At 30.3% G+C, this 17,335-nt stretch overlaps 1 protein-coding gene across 1 annotated transcript; it reads left to right on the forward strand.

The window, feature by feature from the left end:
• Positions 1-305: 305 nt before the first annotated feature.
• LOC108916392 (ubiquitin-conjugating enzyme E2 W) lies at positions 306-14,589 on the forward strand. The gene is made up of 6 exons (XM_018722635.1): positions 306-553; positions 669-760; positions 4,762-4,864; positions 11,142-11,297; positions 11,352-11,427; positions 14,372-14,589. The coding sequence occupies exons 1-6, from the start codon at positions 530-532 to the stop codon at positions 14,383-14,385; spliced, it is 465 nt and encodes a 154-aa protein (XP_018578151.1). The 5' UTR covers positions 306-529; the 3' UTR covers positions 14,386-14,589.
• Positions 14,590-17,335: the final 2,746 nt, after the last annotated feature.

Here is a 17,335-nt window from a genome sequence, read left to right on the forward strand (position 1 = left end):
TCCAGGCCTACACGAGATGAGGCAGGATAAAGAGGGATAATCCCCCTCGATCCCAAATCATTGAGGCCAATTTCTAGCCATAGAAAAATGGCGCGAGTTACTATTTTTGCCAAATTGAAAGGCCCTCCATTATATGAGCCTTCAAAATGGCGGCCTTCATTATTAGTTGGTTTACACATTTTTACTCTTTTTTCATATCTTTGGTGATAACCATAGAAGAAGAGTTTCTTTGGTGATAGCTCAATGACAACTGTAGCCAACACAATTAATGAACTTATTCAATTACACATTGTTACCAACATTTTAAATTAATGACAAGTGATTAATGTCTAATATTTTTGTTGTGATTTCATGATTGCAAAATCGTTTTTAGTTTGGTTTGACAGCTTTTGCAAACTGTAGATTGATTAACTTATAATGCTATTTATGTAAATACCAATTTACAATAATCACAGCTGATAATGGTACTATTGATTTAGATAAATATCACAAAAATTAATCCTTTGAGGAATGAAAATATAATTTCAAAATGGCAGGAATGTCACCATCTGAGGTAAGATTGTTATTTATTTTAATAAGTAATTATTTGCAGCTGTTCTATATATTAATTTTGTTCAAAAGATATACCTACTTTATGCAGAGAAAATGTAAATAAGTTGTTGTTTCAGAGAAGGCTTCAGAAAGAATTAATGTCTCTGGTTAAGGAACCACCTCCAGGGGTATCAGTTGATTCTAATCTGGCAGAACAGAATTTACTGCAGTGAGTGTTTAAATTTAAAGACAAACATGAACTTATTTTGGTCTAAAATGCCAAGATTTTAGGGATTTCAGAGAGTCCGAACATGTACTATTTATTTATTCTGTTGATTTAAAAATAAGGTGTTTTGAAATTAAATTATATCTTTTAAAGGGCATTCTCTTAAATTGTTCCTTTTCTCAGAAGTAGATAACCATATGAATACTTCGCACTGACTAATATGAAGGCCTTCCTCCTCCAGTCAGATGCAGAAGTAGATATAACTAAAAACTTTAAAAAATATATGACATATCTTTAGATTTTAACTTAACTTTTAAAACCTTATTTTGAAACAAAAAATATATTCCATCTTGTATTAACCATTAAATCATGTAAAATGCCCTTTAAGTATTAAAAACAGAGCTATTAAAATTTATTATATTTGCACTGATGTAAACTAGTAATTATTTTAAAAATATTTTAATAAACTAATCTGAATGAAAGGCGGAATCCAGAGGCGGACTGGCTAGATGAACAGGCCCGGGAAACATTCATCAAGCGGCCCATTTTTTGAAAGAAAAATATTTTTTATCTCTACAGCTCGGACTGGCCCAAAATGACCGCGGCCTATCGGGAAACCTCCCGAGTTCCCGCATAGCCAATCCGCCTCTGGCGGAATCTGCTTTAGTAGTGACACATTTGCAGTCAACAAGCATATCTTTCTTAAGAGAAATACTCCATTTAAAAGATAAAGTTTAATTTTGAAGTAGTGTGAATATTCTATAAAATTGTTTCTAAAATACATTAATGAATATACCTAAAATACTGATGTAAACCAGTTTTTAAACATTTAGTCACATTCTTTATTGCATATTCAGATTCAGTTATGAATTACAACCTTTTAACCCTTGGCCTCTGGGCAATTAGAATCCATGTAATAGTTTGAATTCTTATAAGGAAAGTGGGCTATGAACGAGTGATAGTTTGATGTTAAAGAAAAACATGTCGGTGACTTTTATTCAAACTATTTTTTAGCAACTTTTATGATAGTCGTAGAAAATTCATAGTATTAAAATTGTAAAATATGATTATTCATTACATTGCTCTCTGAAGGAGCACTTATTTACTACTACAAATTCCTTGAGTTCCTAAATGTGGGTTCAAACATTTTAAACAGTATTTAAGATCTTGAATGGTATATTATGCAACTAGTGTTAGAAATATCACTTGTCACTCTATTGGGACGGTTTGGTGACATGACAAAGTCACATGCAGTATTGCCAATATAGCGGAATTTCACTACATGTAGCAGGATTTACCTTCAAGAGTGGTATTGCAGCGACAGAGCAAAATATAGTGGGTTTTCATTTTTTAAATGCATATTAGTACAACATCTAAGATGGATTTATCATAAACAGTTTTCATTACTAAAAATAGACCCACCCATTAATCAATATTGGTAAAACTAGCGACATCTTTAGAATAACAGTTTAAACTGCCTTCCCTTGATTAGTGGACACTGGCTACAATGAATGCAATGATGAATGGCAAGCGTGGCAAGTCCTGTAGGGTAGGGGTAGAGCACTACGCTGACTGAACTGAACGGTATTGTCAGTATTACGATTGCGGTAAATACGGTATCGGTAGAGATTTACTTGTAAGTAAACGTTACAACACGTACCGTTTAACCATTTTGATTTTGTTTCATGTAAGTATTTAATACACATAAAAAGGTATGTAATGAATTATTATTATTATAATAGGTATTAATTTAAGCATGTATCTCCACATTAAGAAAATACATAATTGCAGGGGAAATTAATGTCCGATTCTGAAGTATGTAATTATTCTGATTTGGAAAAACGCTGACCATCTACGCCCAAGAAGAAAAAGGCAATGAGGCATGAACTGGCCAGGGTGAAAGGAAAAGCCGAAAACAGCTTTTCTCAAAAAGTGGATGAAAGAAGATATTTCTAAGCATTGGCTGCAGCCCATTGAAGATGCACGTAAAGCTGAATGCCTGTCAGCTGATTTTGGGAACTAAATGAAGTGATTTGTTAAACCATTGGAAAAGTCGGAGGCTTTTAAGAAATATGAAAACATTGCGAGCGACTAGAGGTCGTTGCGAGTTAGAGGTTAAGATTATCTTTGTGATTTGTTTTTTAACCAGAATAAACTGTTTACTTTACTTTAAGTTTTCTTACTTTTATGTAGGTACCTATAAAGAAAATAATAATAATAATAATAATAATATATTTATTTCATAAGACTGCTCACACAAAGTATCGAAAATTGTCAAAAGTATGTAACACGAATAAAAAACAGATAATTATTGTATAAGGACAAACTACAAAATATAGACCAATGACAAGATATAGAACATAATTACAAAATACAGAATAAAAATTGCAATAAAAAATAAAAAATTACAATAAAACAATTAAAATTAAAAACCAGACTTATTGAAGACCAACACATATACTCATCAATATTATAGAAGGGATTCTGTAAGAGAATTCGCTTTACTTTGTTATGAAAGAAAACACAAGAATTTATCTGTTTAATATGCGTTGGCAACTTATTATATAATTTAATGGACATAATAAAAGGGCCATTAGCCGTTAACGTTAGGCGATGCTGGGGTATTTTTAAATTAAGAGATTCTCTGAGATTAGTCAGCCAGAAGACTGACTTGTATTGGCACGTGTAATGAAATTTGTTAAATGGTTTTTCACATATGTAACACAGCTTAAAATATATATAATAAATAGAGCGGGATGTCACGGATTTAGCAAAGGTTCGTCTGTAGCGGAATTTTTATAGTGACGTAGCGATATTTGTAATTTTCTAGTTGGCAATACTGGTCACATGAGTATGAAAAGTGATTTTGGCACTTGTTGCACACTATGCTTAAAAAATTCTATTGTGAAACTAATTTAAGACATATTTATAAATAACACTTTTTTTTAAAGTTTATGCACAAGTATTCTGTTTATTTTAGGATCATGAAGTGTTCTTATGGTTAGCATGCAGAAAGTATTCTTTTCACACCCCGTAAATCAAATTAGGAACTAAATGCACATTTACAAGACATTCTGTAACCCCAAAATTCTGAAGTTCTTATCGACAGTGTTTTACAATATTTCCGGCAATGGTTAACGTATTTATATACTATTGCTGAATTTTTGTCTTTAATTGAGTAAATTATTAGCCCATGTTTTATACATGTATAATTTAACATGGTGTCAAAATTCGGGACACCCTGTATTAAAAAATTAATTTTTTTTTCATCAATATCACTTGAAATATTTATTTATTTTTATATTAATTTTCCAAACAGGGGTAAACGTAATTACATTACATACAATATTAAATACAAAACATTATATCAAACTTAACCATTATAAAACAACTAAAAAAAGTACAGTGCTGGCCCTTTGAAAGTAGATGACTCTTATAAGCAAATTGTCTATAATTGGCCTTTGTGAAGCTGACTTGAAAATGTGAGGTTCAAATCGGCTGTCATTATGTCAAATTTAATGTGTGTCTATCATACTAGTTCTAGTGAGCAAAAGAAATCCAAATTAGGTAGCAAATTATTTATTTTTCCAATAATGAAATATATTATACATTCTAACGGCCATTCATTCGCCGTCAACAATAATGGAGGAAAATATGTCCACATTATTAGAATAAACCGTATTAATTAAATGAGACATGACTATAAGTGGGGAATACAATGTTGTTCTGCGTGTAGGAATATGTAATAGTTCTCTCAACCTGGTATCTCTAGAGAGGATGATAAACAAAAGATATGGATAAAAAATGTAATAATGTAAAATATTTTACCCAAACAACAAAATAGCAATAATTCGTCTAATTTTCAATATATGTTAAATTCACTATACTGATCATTTGTATGAACAATCAGGGAATCTGTTTTACTTTTTAAAATATTTTTGAACAAACTGCTATACATTTAAAAATCCATCTTTCAGTGTTCTGAAGATTTTTTTTTTTTTCAGCTGGATTATAAATATGCAAGGCGCTCCAGGGACTTTGTATGAAGGAGAATGTTTCCAGTTGCAATTTAAGTTTAGTAATAAATATCCGTTTGACTCGCCTGAGGTAATAATTCTATTTTAGGGTATATAATATGAGAATTAGAATAAATTGGGTCACTTCATCCAATCAACACCAGTTCTTAACTAATTTTGTACAACTTAAGTAGAAATAAGAAAGCAGGAATAAACATACATTATTTCCTTTCCAGTTTTCCTGTTTTCGTCTATGATATCTCCTCCTTACAATTCTGTTCATAGTGTTGAATTTAAAATCATCCAGTTGCGCAGGTATCTGTAATGCCAATCAAGAGGTCTGTTAACATATGATAAGATCTTAAAAATTAGAAATTAACCTTGCTCCAAAAAATATACTAATAAGATTTTAATTACGTATTGATAGTATTATTCTTAAAATCAAGGAGTCGAGTAATAGGTATTAGAAAAAAGTTTTTGATTGGACTTCGACCAGCTGGCAATCAGCTATAAATTTCTTCCTCTGACATATCTTCTATTTTGTTCAGTATTGTATGTCTAAATTTCCCATATTTGAAATTCAGACAAACAAAAATTATTACAAGAATAAGTTTTTTCTAAAATCAGAAGTAAAAATGTTCTCTATTTGGCACGATTTTATAGCGGCCACTGTATAATTTTTTAAATAGTCACACTTTGTTAATTATTTACTAGAAACTGATTTATAGTTCATATCTGCAAACTAGAAAATTTGTTAAATCTACCTGGAAATATCAGGGAATTTTTTGGTAAAAATTTAGCATATCTACCTCCTGTTTATTCTAACATACTATTTGTAATAAGAATTGTGATATGAAATTTAGTTAAGGCCAAACGCGTTTTTGGTATTCAAAACCTGCGACAATAAAAAATATTGACAATTTCGATTCTCGGTGATTAACACATGTAATATTATTTTTTAAACAGATTTTACACAAAAATAGAACATTCTACTAATATGGACCAAGAGTACCTTTTTTTTACTAGAAAATTTTAAAATTTCATACTTTTCAGTCAAAAGTAAAAAAAGTTATGGGAAATTTTACCCCCCTTCCCCCAGTGTTGGAACGTATGTGATGAAAATTTGTAAATTTCGTTTTAGTGGCAGACTGAACACGTAAGAGTTAAGCTAGTTACCAAATTTCATAAATTTATCTCAGCTGGTTTCGGAGTTATTTAGAAAAAAACATCATCAGAGTGGCCCCTTTAAGTGGCTATAACTTCCTTAGGAAGAATTTTTGGATCCACGTTTATATAAAGAAAAAGTAATCTTTTTCGACATAGAACACCCTGTAGAAATATTGCCCCCTAATTTCGGAACACTGTATGTTTGTTTCAAAAAGAAATATTCCGAAGACATTCACCTAATAGCCCTTTTATGTTTTGAGACTGCTTTTTTATCAGTTTTGTTTCAATTTTTAACCTTTAATTCAAATGTGATCGACTATTTTCAATTAAAAGTATTCAGTATATGGAACGATCGGAAATAGGAATATTTATTGTCGAAGTAAAATTAATTATCTTTCAGATTATATGAAAAAAATTATTTTTATATATTTTTTATTTTAAAATTACTATTTTCAGATATGTTAACGGTAAAATAATAATTTTTGATGTTGCTGAGACCTAAAGCAAAAAATCTAATAAATCATCAAAACTGGTGTGGTGATCCTACATTTTGATGTAGAAAATAGCATTTTTTTGCTATATATGTATATGCAGGGTGTCTCGAAATTCATGCAATAAAATTTGATCATAGATTCTTAAGACAAATTTAGGAGACCCATATTTTTTCTTTTTGCCAACTGGCTCCCTCTTTCGGAGTTACAGCCCCCTGAAATCTGCCCTTAAGAAATCTTTTTTATATCTTAAAACCATGTTGTACAAGAATCACTAAATTTGGTACACAGGGGTTTTATGACGTGGAATCTAACAGTGCTACGCTTTTTGACGAGAAACCCCCTTAAGGCACTTTTTCGTGGGCCCCCTTGTCTTTGGAACCAGAAAAATTTGAATTTCTTCATTACTAGTTAGCTAGAAAGCCATTGAATTTAGAAACTCTTTTGTCTCTTAATATTTGTTTCGTAAAATGCAATGTTTTTGAGAAAAATAGCGAATCACAATATGCATTCGATCACATTTTGACATTTTTCTCGAAAACATTGCGTTTTACGAAAAAAGTATAAAGAAGCAAAAAGTTTCTAAATTTAATAGTTTTCTAGTGGACTGATAATTTTTATGAAATTTAAATATGCTACCAAATTTTTTTGGCTCCAAAGACAAGGTGGCCCACGAAAAATTGTCTTAAGGGGGTTCCCCGCCAAAAATCGTTGCACCATCAGATTCCACATGTCATAAAACCCCTGTGTACCAAATTTAGTGATTCTCGTACAACAGGGTTCTGAGATATAAAAAAAAAGATTATTCTTAGGGGCGGACTTCAGGGGGCTGTAACTCTGAAAGAGGGGGCCACTTGATAAAAATAAAAAATATGGGTCCCTTAAATTTGTCCTAAGAATCTGTGATCAAATTTTGTTGCATGAATTTCGGGACACCCTGTATACAGGGTGTCCATGGGCTAAACATTACCACTAGATTCTATGAAGCTACGACCAAAATTAATGGGGAAGTCATACACAAATAAATGTTACACCGCTGCATAGAGCGGAAATAAATAACATGTTTCAAATTTTCAATGATTTTTCGGCATAAAAGTGTACTTGTTGAATATCGCTCTGAGCCACTATTTTCTAAAAAACTGCGGCTAAAGTCAGCAAGGATGTGCAGTTCGTGGATAACGTAACTTGACTAACTTCCAATTTGTGTTATAGAAACATAATGTTTTGTTAATTAAATAGCATTACCGAACATTAACATATTTTAATATATTACAATATACTGTCTATGTATAATATTTCAAGTATTACAACATTTTTTGTGTAACAAATAATTAATTCATAAAATAAGTCTTCTAAGAAAAAATTATGCCCCCCGAACAGTGAAAATGATGGATTCAGGTTTCTTATAGCATTTGCACCTCTAACTATCACAGTTCATCTCTATTGTTGATAGAGGCAGCACTATAAACCACGGCCTCAATATAACCTCAGAAAAAAAAATCAAGCAGAATTAGATCTGGACTATGTTGAGGCCATGGGTGTTCACTTCCTCTTCCTATCCATCGATGAGGAAATATGTTATCTAAATGGTTTCTTCTTTCTTAGTATTGGAGGATAAGGAGCAGGGGCACCATCATGTAAATACCACATGAGCGCTAATGTTCAAAGGAATTTCTTCTAGCAGTTCAATTAAATTAGATTGTAGAAAGTGCAGATAATTTTGGTCGTTTAAAGATGCCCGAAGTTCAAAGGGCCTTAGAAGATGACTGTCTGAAGCAAATATTGAACTTAGACTCATGCTGAAGGTGTCGTATAGTTCTTTCGTTTGGATTTTCTTCAGCCCACATATGAGAATTTTCTTATTTATTAAATATGCTTTCTCTTAATCTTGCAAATAATCTAGAGAACAATTTTTGGTCGGGTTGTTTTCGATTAGGATAAAATGTTTTCCTTGCTGCAGCATGTTCACTAAAATTTTCTTGAGCATAAACTGTTAAAAATATCCATCAATTCCAAATTATGCCATAGCATTGTGCAAGAATAATTTACTTGAACTTAAAAATGAAATATCTTTTATATTCTACAAATTAAAAGTGACATTGCGTTAATGACATTTACCTACTAGATAAATAAGTCACGAAGTTACTTATCCACGAATTGCACATCCTTGCTGACTTTAAACGCAGCTTTTTCAAAAACGGTGCCTCAACGATATTCAACAAGTATATTCACTTCACTTTTAAGAAGTTTTCGAAAATCATAGTAGAAAAACAAATGAAATTCAAACAAAATGGCCGCGGATGTTAACTTTCTTAATTTAAATGGAACATCCTATATATTTTTACATATTTGGATAGAACGTTCCATGCCGAGTACAGTCATATATGGTTTGTTGGGTCCATCTCTAACAATAAGCGAGATAATATTAAAAAACGAAAAGAAGATTTTTTATTAAGAAAATAAGATATTTTGTAATTGTTCGACGTCTTTCAGGCATTTCTGCCTTTTCTCCAATTATATAAGGATTTAGATTTATTTGTAATATATTTTGACATATCGATCATTGATATAGTCCAAAATGGGTATAAGTATTTTAACTAAATCTCACTAATTAGGCTGTGAGAGGCCTATTTACTCATGGACAATGTTATATGGTAGGCCGTGACAGTGACAGGTAATATTATGACAACATTGTTATTGTTTGACAGTTTGTATTATTATTTAATTAAAATAGGTTACACAGAAGTAGAAAATTTAAATATTATAGGAATTAAGATAGAGTAGTTAAGATATTCTCCATACTTTATTTTAATTCCTAATAACATTTCAATTTCCTATTTCTGTGTAACCCATTTTAATTAAATAATAATACAAACTGTCAAACAATAACAATGTTATGACATTACTACCTGTTACTGTCACGACCTACCATATAACATTGTCCATGAGTAATAGGCCTCACACAGGTTGTTAACATCCGCGGCCATTTTGTTTGAACTTCATTTGTTTTTCTACTATCTTTTTCGAAAACTTCATAAAAAATCGTGCAACTTTTGTATTTCACATTTTTTTATAACTCTTAAAACAAAAAGGTTAAAGGGGGGGCTCAAAATATAGTAGTAAATTTTAATGTTATACCTACATACTTATTTAGTAAATATAATGGACAAGGACTATGAATTAATTTTGAGGGATTTTTTTGTAAATTGGAGGCTTTATTGTGAAAAATTGTATACATTATTATTTTGCAAAGTATTAACCATCGCCAGCCACTACTTTTTCCCATCTTTCTGACAGTATACAGATTCCATGTCGAAAGAATAACTCTTTCTTTTGATGCTATTCACCAATCAATCCAATTTTTCATATCTTTGTAAGATTGCACTGCTTAGCCAGGCCGTATCCCATGAATTGGAACAAGTAATAATTCGATGGTGCAATATATTGTGAATATAGCAGCTGGGGTAAAACATCCCGTTTCAGCATTTCTAAATATTTTTTGACTTCATGAGCAACATGCGGTAGTGCGTTGTCATGTTGAAAAAATTATTTATCCTGCCTTTTTTTCAAATTGCAGTTGTTTTTCCTTCAATGCACAGCTCAAACACATCGATTGTGTTCATTCAGTTGAAGCAGCTCATAGTACGCAACACTAAAGTGGTCCCGCCAAATACAGAGCATGAACTTCGAACCATGAATATACGGCCCCGCCATCGATGTTGGTGTATGACTAGGCAAATCCTCCCGATGTTCTACCCTTAGGATTATCATAGCATATCCACTTTTCATCACCAGTGACGATACCATGCAAAAAACAATTTCCTTTTTGCCGTTGAAGCAATGTTCACACCTGAAAATTCGCCGGTCAATATCTCTCGGTTTCAATTCGTATGGTACCCAATTTCTTTGTTTTTGAATCATATCGAGTGCATTTAAATATTTGGAAATTGTTGTGGGACCAATATTTAACGATTCAGCAAATTCATCTTGCGGTTGACATGAATTTTAATCGAGTAATGCTTCCAATTCCTCATTTTCGGTTAACCAGGGCCTTCTTTGTCAACTGTATCGAAATTACCACTTCTAAAACGTCAAAATCAATACTCATATGTTCTATCGATGGAGTATGTTCACAGTAAATTTCCAACAGCACTCGATGACTTTCAGCAACACATTTCTTTGAATTAAATAGCAAAAGTAAAACTTCCCGCAAATGGTGTTTCATCGGCTCGTAATTCGAAATCTTCAGAGTTGAAAAAAATATATGTACACAAAACGACACATAATAATAAGTAAAACCTAATGACAGAGGTTTGAATACAATTATAAAAGTGTCTGATGCGATATAGCATTTGTAAATCCCTCAAAATTAACTCATAGTCCTAGTGAGTAATATATTAAGTGGGTAAATTAAAGAATAAAAGAAATAACTTTTAAAGAGATTAATGACGGAATTTGTATGTTGAAATTCACACTAGAAACAATTTAAGATTAAGAATTTTTTTATATATGCAATAATATGTATCCTGTTGTTTCGTTGCAAAAATTTGTTTAATCTGAATTGAAGGATTGATGAAATTCACACATTAAGCTTGTGTGAAAAAATAAATTTTCCAAGTTTTCCAAAATTTTGTTTCAATATTTTATTATACAACTTTTGCTGACCTTTGTGTAATTTGTTAATTTATTTATAACTAAGTATTTTTCTAGGTAACTTTTGTAGGGAACAACATTCCAGTACATCCCCATGTATATAGTAATGGCCATATTTGTTTATCAATATTAACTGACGATTGGTCTCCAGCCCTCTCAGTGCAGTCTGTATGTCTTTCAATTGTATCTATGCTCAGTAGTTGTAAAGAAAAGGTATAAAAATTACGATATCTGCAATATCTATAAAATAATGCGTATTTCCTTTAGCAAAGGCCACCTGACAATGCTTTTTATGTAAAGACTTGTAACAAAAATCCAAAGAAAACGAAATGGTGGTATCATGGTAAGTACATTCAAAACAGTGTAAGCGGTTATGTGTAAAGTGTGTACGAGCCCTAACAACTGAATGTTCAGCTGAGCGATAGTTTTGGTAATAACAGTTATCTTATAAGATTCTTAGTGCAGTTGTTTAAAGAAGTTATAAGTATGTGAACTAAATATTGAAAGTACGAAAATGTCCATTTTATCGAATAAAAGTTTTAATTTTTTAGAATGTTAATCGATAGTTCAGAATAGAAAAGTTATAATGGAATTTGACTTTAATTTATTTCATTTCTTGAGAACAAAACTACTAACATTTTGGACATATACTGGAAATCCGCTCTTAACCCTTTCACTGCTCCAGACGTATATATTCGCTAAAAATTTATAGGGCTCAAACTGCTCCAGACGGATAAATTCGCATGAATAGTTAAATTGGATCAGGCTGCTCAAACCGTATATATTCGCAACCGTGCGCATAGTGACTCGGTTATTGCAATTGGTAAGGCGAATTTTTGCGGGCGAGCTTATACCGATTGTGACAAATATTTTTATGGAAAGAGGTACTGGTAATAGTACCAAGATTGTTCATGTTTCTTTCAGTTTCTATTTAGTACATATACTGTATTTTATTCAAAATAAAATCGTAAAATTTATCGTATATCGTAATTTAACACAACATAATGTAAAACTATAAGTGGTCTAACTGCTCCAGACGTATATATTCGCACGCGATAAACAATTGCGCACGGCGCGGTAGCTACGTTCAGACGTATTGCGCAGCGAAAGGGTTAAGGGACGATTTGAAATTTGGGATTATGAACATAAAAACCTTTAAAGAATTTTTTTATTATTATTTTTTGTGAGATAACTCCGCCTCTTTTTAAAATACTGCAATGAAACTTGGTATTGATTTCCAGACATATACCTACTTAGTTTCTATAGATTAGCAGGTCACTCTCTGCCAATCTACGCATTTGAATAGCAGTGACAATTTAAGACGTAACACACTTTTTATGTTATTTTATATCTTACCTAAAACATGAAGATCCCTAGGAACACTACCAGCTTTTTATTAAAAAGTATTTGAGAGCGTTTTTATCAAATTAAACTTCACATTTCTATGACTTTACCAACTTATCTCTTCTCAAATATTAATAATAATTAGATAATGAGATATTTGTCTTTAAATGTTGTTTCGTATAATTCAAAAAGTTATTTCAGTTAAATGTTGATAAATTGATGTAAATCATTAGAAATATTTAATTTACTTACAGATTTACCAAAAATGTGAGGTTTAATTAAACTAAAATGCTTCCACATACTTGACTGTTCATGACTGAAAAGGGTAGTAGCAAATTGAAATCCATTTTCCTTTGAACTAATGCATTTATAATAAACAGGTTTTTTGGTAAAAACAAAATACTGTTTCCAGTATTATTAGCAATCTCTTATTTTAGGTAAAAATTAAACATTTTCATATTTGGCTATCTAAAAACCTAGTTATCTTTATAAAATTAACTAAAAATAATGTATTTAGAACTCGTAAAGAAGCAATTTTGTACTAAGGTAACTTGATATAAGTTGATTTATGCTCTTCCAAGAAAACTATCCTTGAAGTATGACCCATTTATAAAAATATTTGTTAGTCTATACAGGGTATTCCCGTTTTAATGAGCATGGCTTCAATAGCGCATAGAGAAGATGAATCGGATAGATGTTGAAATTTCTAAAAAAAAATAATTTTTATCTGAAAGATAATTTGTGTGGAGGAAATATTTATTGAATTACTTTTTATTGCATTTTATTAATTTTCCTAAGAAAATAATGACATGCCAATATCTTACCGGTAATATTTCATCATTTTTACAATGCCCAAATATTTTAAGAAGAAAAACTATTCTTTATTTTTTTACCTAGATTACACAGTTTTCCAGTAAAACTGAAGTTGATTGAGAACATCAATGCATGCTGCAATAATTTTTTCATTTTCCTAAGTTGCACAGTTTTTCAGTAAAGTTGAAGTTGATTGAGAACACTGCAATTATTTAATCTCCAATAAAATTTCATTGATATAAGGTGGCTTTGGTTACTATTTAGATTGTCAATCATTTGACAGAAAACAGCAGTTTTTTTCGTTATTTATTTAAATAATTTTAAAAATTTTGGGAATTTTTGTAATTTATTTTGTATTTTTTAAAATGACATTTCGATTTACCATTGAAGGGTATGCAAATATGCATTACATGTATGGATTATGCAATAAAACTACAGTGGAATACCGTAGGCGATTAAGCATAGTTTTTCTTCTTAAAATATCTGAGCATTGTAAAAATATTGAAATAAGATTCTGGCATGTCATTATTCTTTTAACGGCACTGGTGATTCTACCAACGCGAAAATTAGCACATTTATAGAAAGCAGTTCAGTAAATATTTCCTCCATGCAAATAATTTTTCTTTCATTCACAATATTTCTCCGATATTAATCTTGAAAAGAAGAGGTTTAAGGAGTATGTTCATTGAGAATATTTTGCTTGAAATAACCTCCATATGCTACTGAAGTCCTCATTAAAACGGAAACATTCTGTATAAGCATCCATACAAAAATAAATCTCGAAATATTGTAGGTTTCACTACAATTTTATTTTAGAGTGCAACACTTACAATTAGTATAATACATATAATGAAATTGCTATTTTTACAAATGTAACACCTCTTCTTAATAAAATGTATATTTTCTTGAAAATTCTAGATATTTTGCTATTCTGAGAAGTAATCTACATTATATATCATATTTTACGTCTTTATTGGTAACGCCTTTTTGCATTTCTTGAATAGTACTATTAAAATATAGGTATTACATTACTTTCAGACATTCTGTTTAACCTTTTTTTTTCAGCATGTAGAACTGAAAATACTGTCTTTTTTAATTTCATTTATGTTATAGAATTAACTTTTTTTCAGATGATTCTGTTTGAGGATTTATATGGAGAAACTTAATGGTTATGTGATTATAATATATAATTATTTATACAGTTTATAATAGTTTTGAAATTATATTTTATAGATATAAATCAAGTGATTAAATTTTAAAGTGTTAATCTATGAAAAATAAATGTTATATAGTGCCTCTGACATTCAATACTTATGTTACTCCTTGATTAATAAATGTATAAGCTGTTGATTAAATTTTAATTAACCTTTGCAGAATGTTGTATATTTATAAATTTCTGTAGAATACCGTAAACTGTTTTTTATTTTAGCCAAACATGTACCCATGTTTTTTCTTTATGAGGGCGTCAAATATGTTTTAAAATCAAATGTTAACCATGTCTTTTCCAGAAAATAGTGAAAACGGCATTGAAATTAATACAAAATACATATTGAGTGTTGGTAGTTAGTTTTTTACCATCTGCTAGATGTCGCTAACTACGTTTTATGACATACCGTTTTTGAGGTTAGGTATTAACACTGACATATTTAGCACTCCCAAAAACTTAACTATACCAGTTTTTTTTCATGATATTTTTCTTTGGAAAAGATGGCAAAAATTTTATATATAAAAAAATCATTAATTCTGTGTATCTGAAAAGAAATAGGCCTATGGTCCATAAGAAACGATATTCTTATTTTTTTTTTGTTCCATCAGCCCTTGAATTTATGACTTTTTTTTCCAAAATATTCTTGTAATTTTGTTTTTCATTCTTGATAAAAAATTTTGCTTACCTTGGGAAGCCATGGGCAGTAATTAAACATGTAATAAAACGTTCAGAACGTCCAAAAAATTTCAAAATTTGAAATTTCCCCTAAGCAAAGTACCCTTAATTTTTTTTTTTGTAAAAAACTAACAAAGTTGAATCACGAAATGCTTAAATACTAGGTTTGGTCAGAAGAGAATCTCATTTTGCAAATAAGAAGACGTGATTTTTAACTTTACTTAAAACGGACAGAAAGTGTGAAAAATAAGGAAACTTATATACAAGGTATCCGGTTATACTGTAAATGGGGGTGGTAAGTTCCTCTTGGAAAAATAGTGGGGATAGTTCATGTTTTTCTCAATATAGCTGAATTTCCGAATTTACAGGGTGTTAAATTTGTTACTTTGAAGTAGAGCTGGGCAAAATACTTTGAAAATGTATTTAAAATAGACAAAACAAAATAAACAAAATACTTCTTTGGCAAAGTATTTTAAATATAAATTACTGAGTATTTAAAATAGTATTTTAAGTAGGTTGAATATTAAAAACATGTTGAAAATATTCATTAACAGTATTTAAAATATTTTTGTGAAATATTAAATCTCAAACTCTTAAGATGTATCTTGAAAATATATGTATTGTATATGCGAGGCAAGCCCGATTTCAAGATCAAAAAATAAAAAAAAACATTTGGATTACCGAGATGCAGAATAGTTAATTTGATCATAATCTTTTATTAATCTTTCTTGGAATAGTCCACTAATGATAAAAGAAATTAATTTTAAATTTTGATGATTGACTACTGACTTGACTAGTGATGATAGTGACTTAAAAGGTAGTAGACAGAACAGCAGTAACACAATGCAGATTGCAAATTGACAAGTAAAATATGCTAAATTCAGGCGTGCAGGTGCGTAATTTTTTTTAACACGTGTTGTACCAGTTGCCAGGCAAAAAGTATTTGTTTTTGGTAGGTATTTAGGGTATTTTAAATATTTCGAGTAGTTAAATTACTTTTAGATTTTAAATACTTTTTAAAATACAAAATACTATTTTATACTTAAAATACTATTTGGTATTTTTTTTGTTGAAATACTCCCAGCTCTGCTTTGAAGAGATTTTTAATAATCATCTTTAAATCGGCTGAAGATAAAGATGTAAAATTTTGTACAGGGATAAATATCAGCTATAAACTAAAAAAAAGTACAAACTATTTTTTCCAATAGCTGTGGTGTCCTTGCAGGTAGGGTATAATTGAATAAAAATTAAGTTAAAATTTCGTAAACATCCCAAAGAATACAAAAAAGGTAGTTATACTAGTTAAAAATCGATGGGATAGCTACTTGAAAAAACAATCCTAAGTAAATTGTAGAAATAGTATGAGCTTTCTATCGTGGTCATTTTTACGGATTGGTCTTTATCAAGGGCGATGTTAGAATAAGAATACAGTATTTCTTTGAAAGATTATTCAACAATTTCAGTTTGTCCTTTAATTAAATAGATCATAAGCCCACGTTTCGGCAACGTAGTGAACATTTTCAGAGATATGTGAATTAATATTTTTCTACCTCAACACACTGTGTTTTAAAAATCAGTGGTATTAGATACATTAGTTCATTAAGACTTTTTATATAAAACGAATCAAGGGCAACACCCTGAAATTATAACATGGGCAGAAAACACCATATACAGAGTGTTTGTAAATAAGTGTGAAATATTTTAGCGGGTGGTTGCCTAAGTTATTTTGTGAAAAAAGTTCATATAAACCTACGTCGAAATATGCTTCGTTTCCGAGATACTGTGTTAAAATTTTAATTTTTTATTTATTTTTATTAATTATTTCAGTTTTAAAGATATCGACTCGAAATTTGAAAAACGCCTTGGGGGAATAAATTTTTTGGGGTGATCCAAATATTTCAATTTGCAAAAGTGGCGTTTGTGTGTTAATACACAATTTTATTTTTCTGTAGCTTGGGTGTACTTTTTATAGGAGTTATTAAAAAAATATGTTATTATTTCTATTTCTTAAATTGTCATTTTTCTCTTTTAAACGACCGTTTGCTTACCACTCTTGGCAAGTTTCAAGTTGACATTGCATTTTTGGATAAATTTCTAACGCCATTTTTATTAATAATAATAAACTTCTCTTGAAAATGTAAAGAACATATTACAAATAATTTTAAGGGTGCCCAATCTTTTTTCTTAATGGCTTGGCTTAAAGGGTGGAAAT

This window comes from Anoplophora glabripennis, unplaced genomic scaffold (genome assembly GCF_000390285.2).
Source record: "Anoplophora glabripennis isolate ALB-LARVAE unplaced genomic scaffold, Agla_2.0 scaffold1440, whole genome shotgun sequence".
NCBI classification, from domain to species: domain Eukaryota; kingdom Metazoa; phylum Arthropoda; class Insecta; order Coleoptera; family Cerambycidae; genus Anoplophora; species Anoplophora glabripennis.

Coding starts and splice junctions, on each gene's coding strand:
- LOC108916392 (XM_018722635.1), top strand. CDS start 530: ATGGCAGGAATGTCACCATCTGAG. Junction 554..668: donor CAGGAATGTCACCATCTGAG/GTAAGATTGTTA, acceptor TTGTTGTTTCAG/AGAAGGCTTCAGAAAGAATT. Junction 761..4,761: donor GCAGAACAGAATTTACTGCA/GTGAGTGTTTAA, acceptor TTTTTTTTTCAG/CTGGATTATAAATATGCAAG.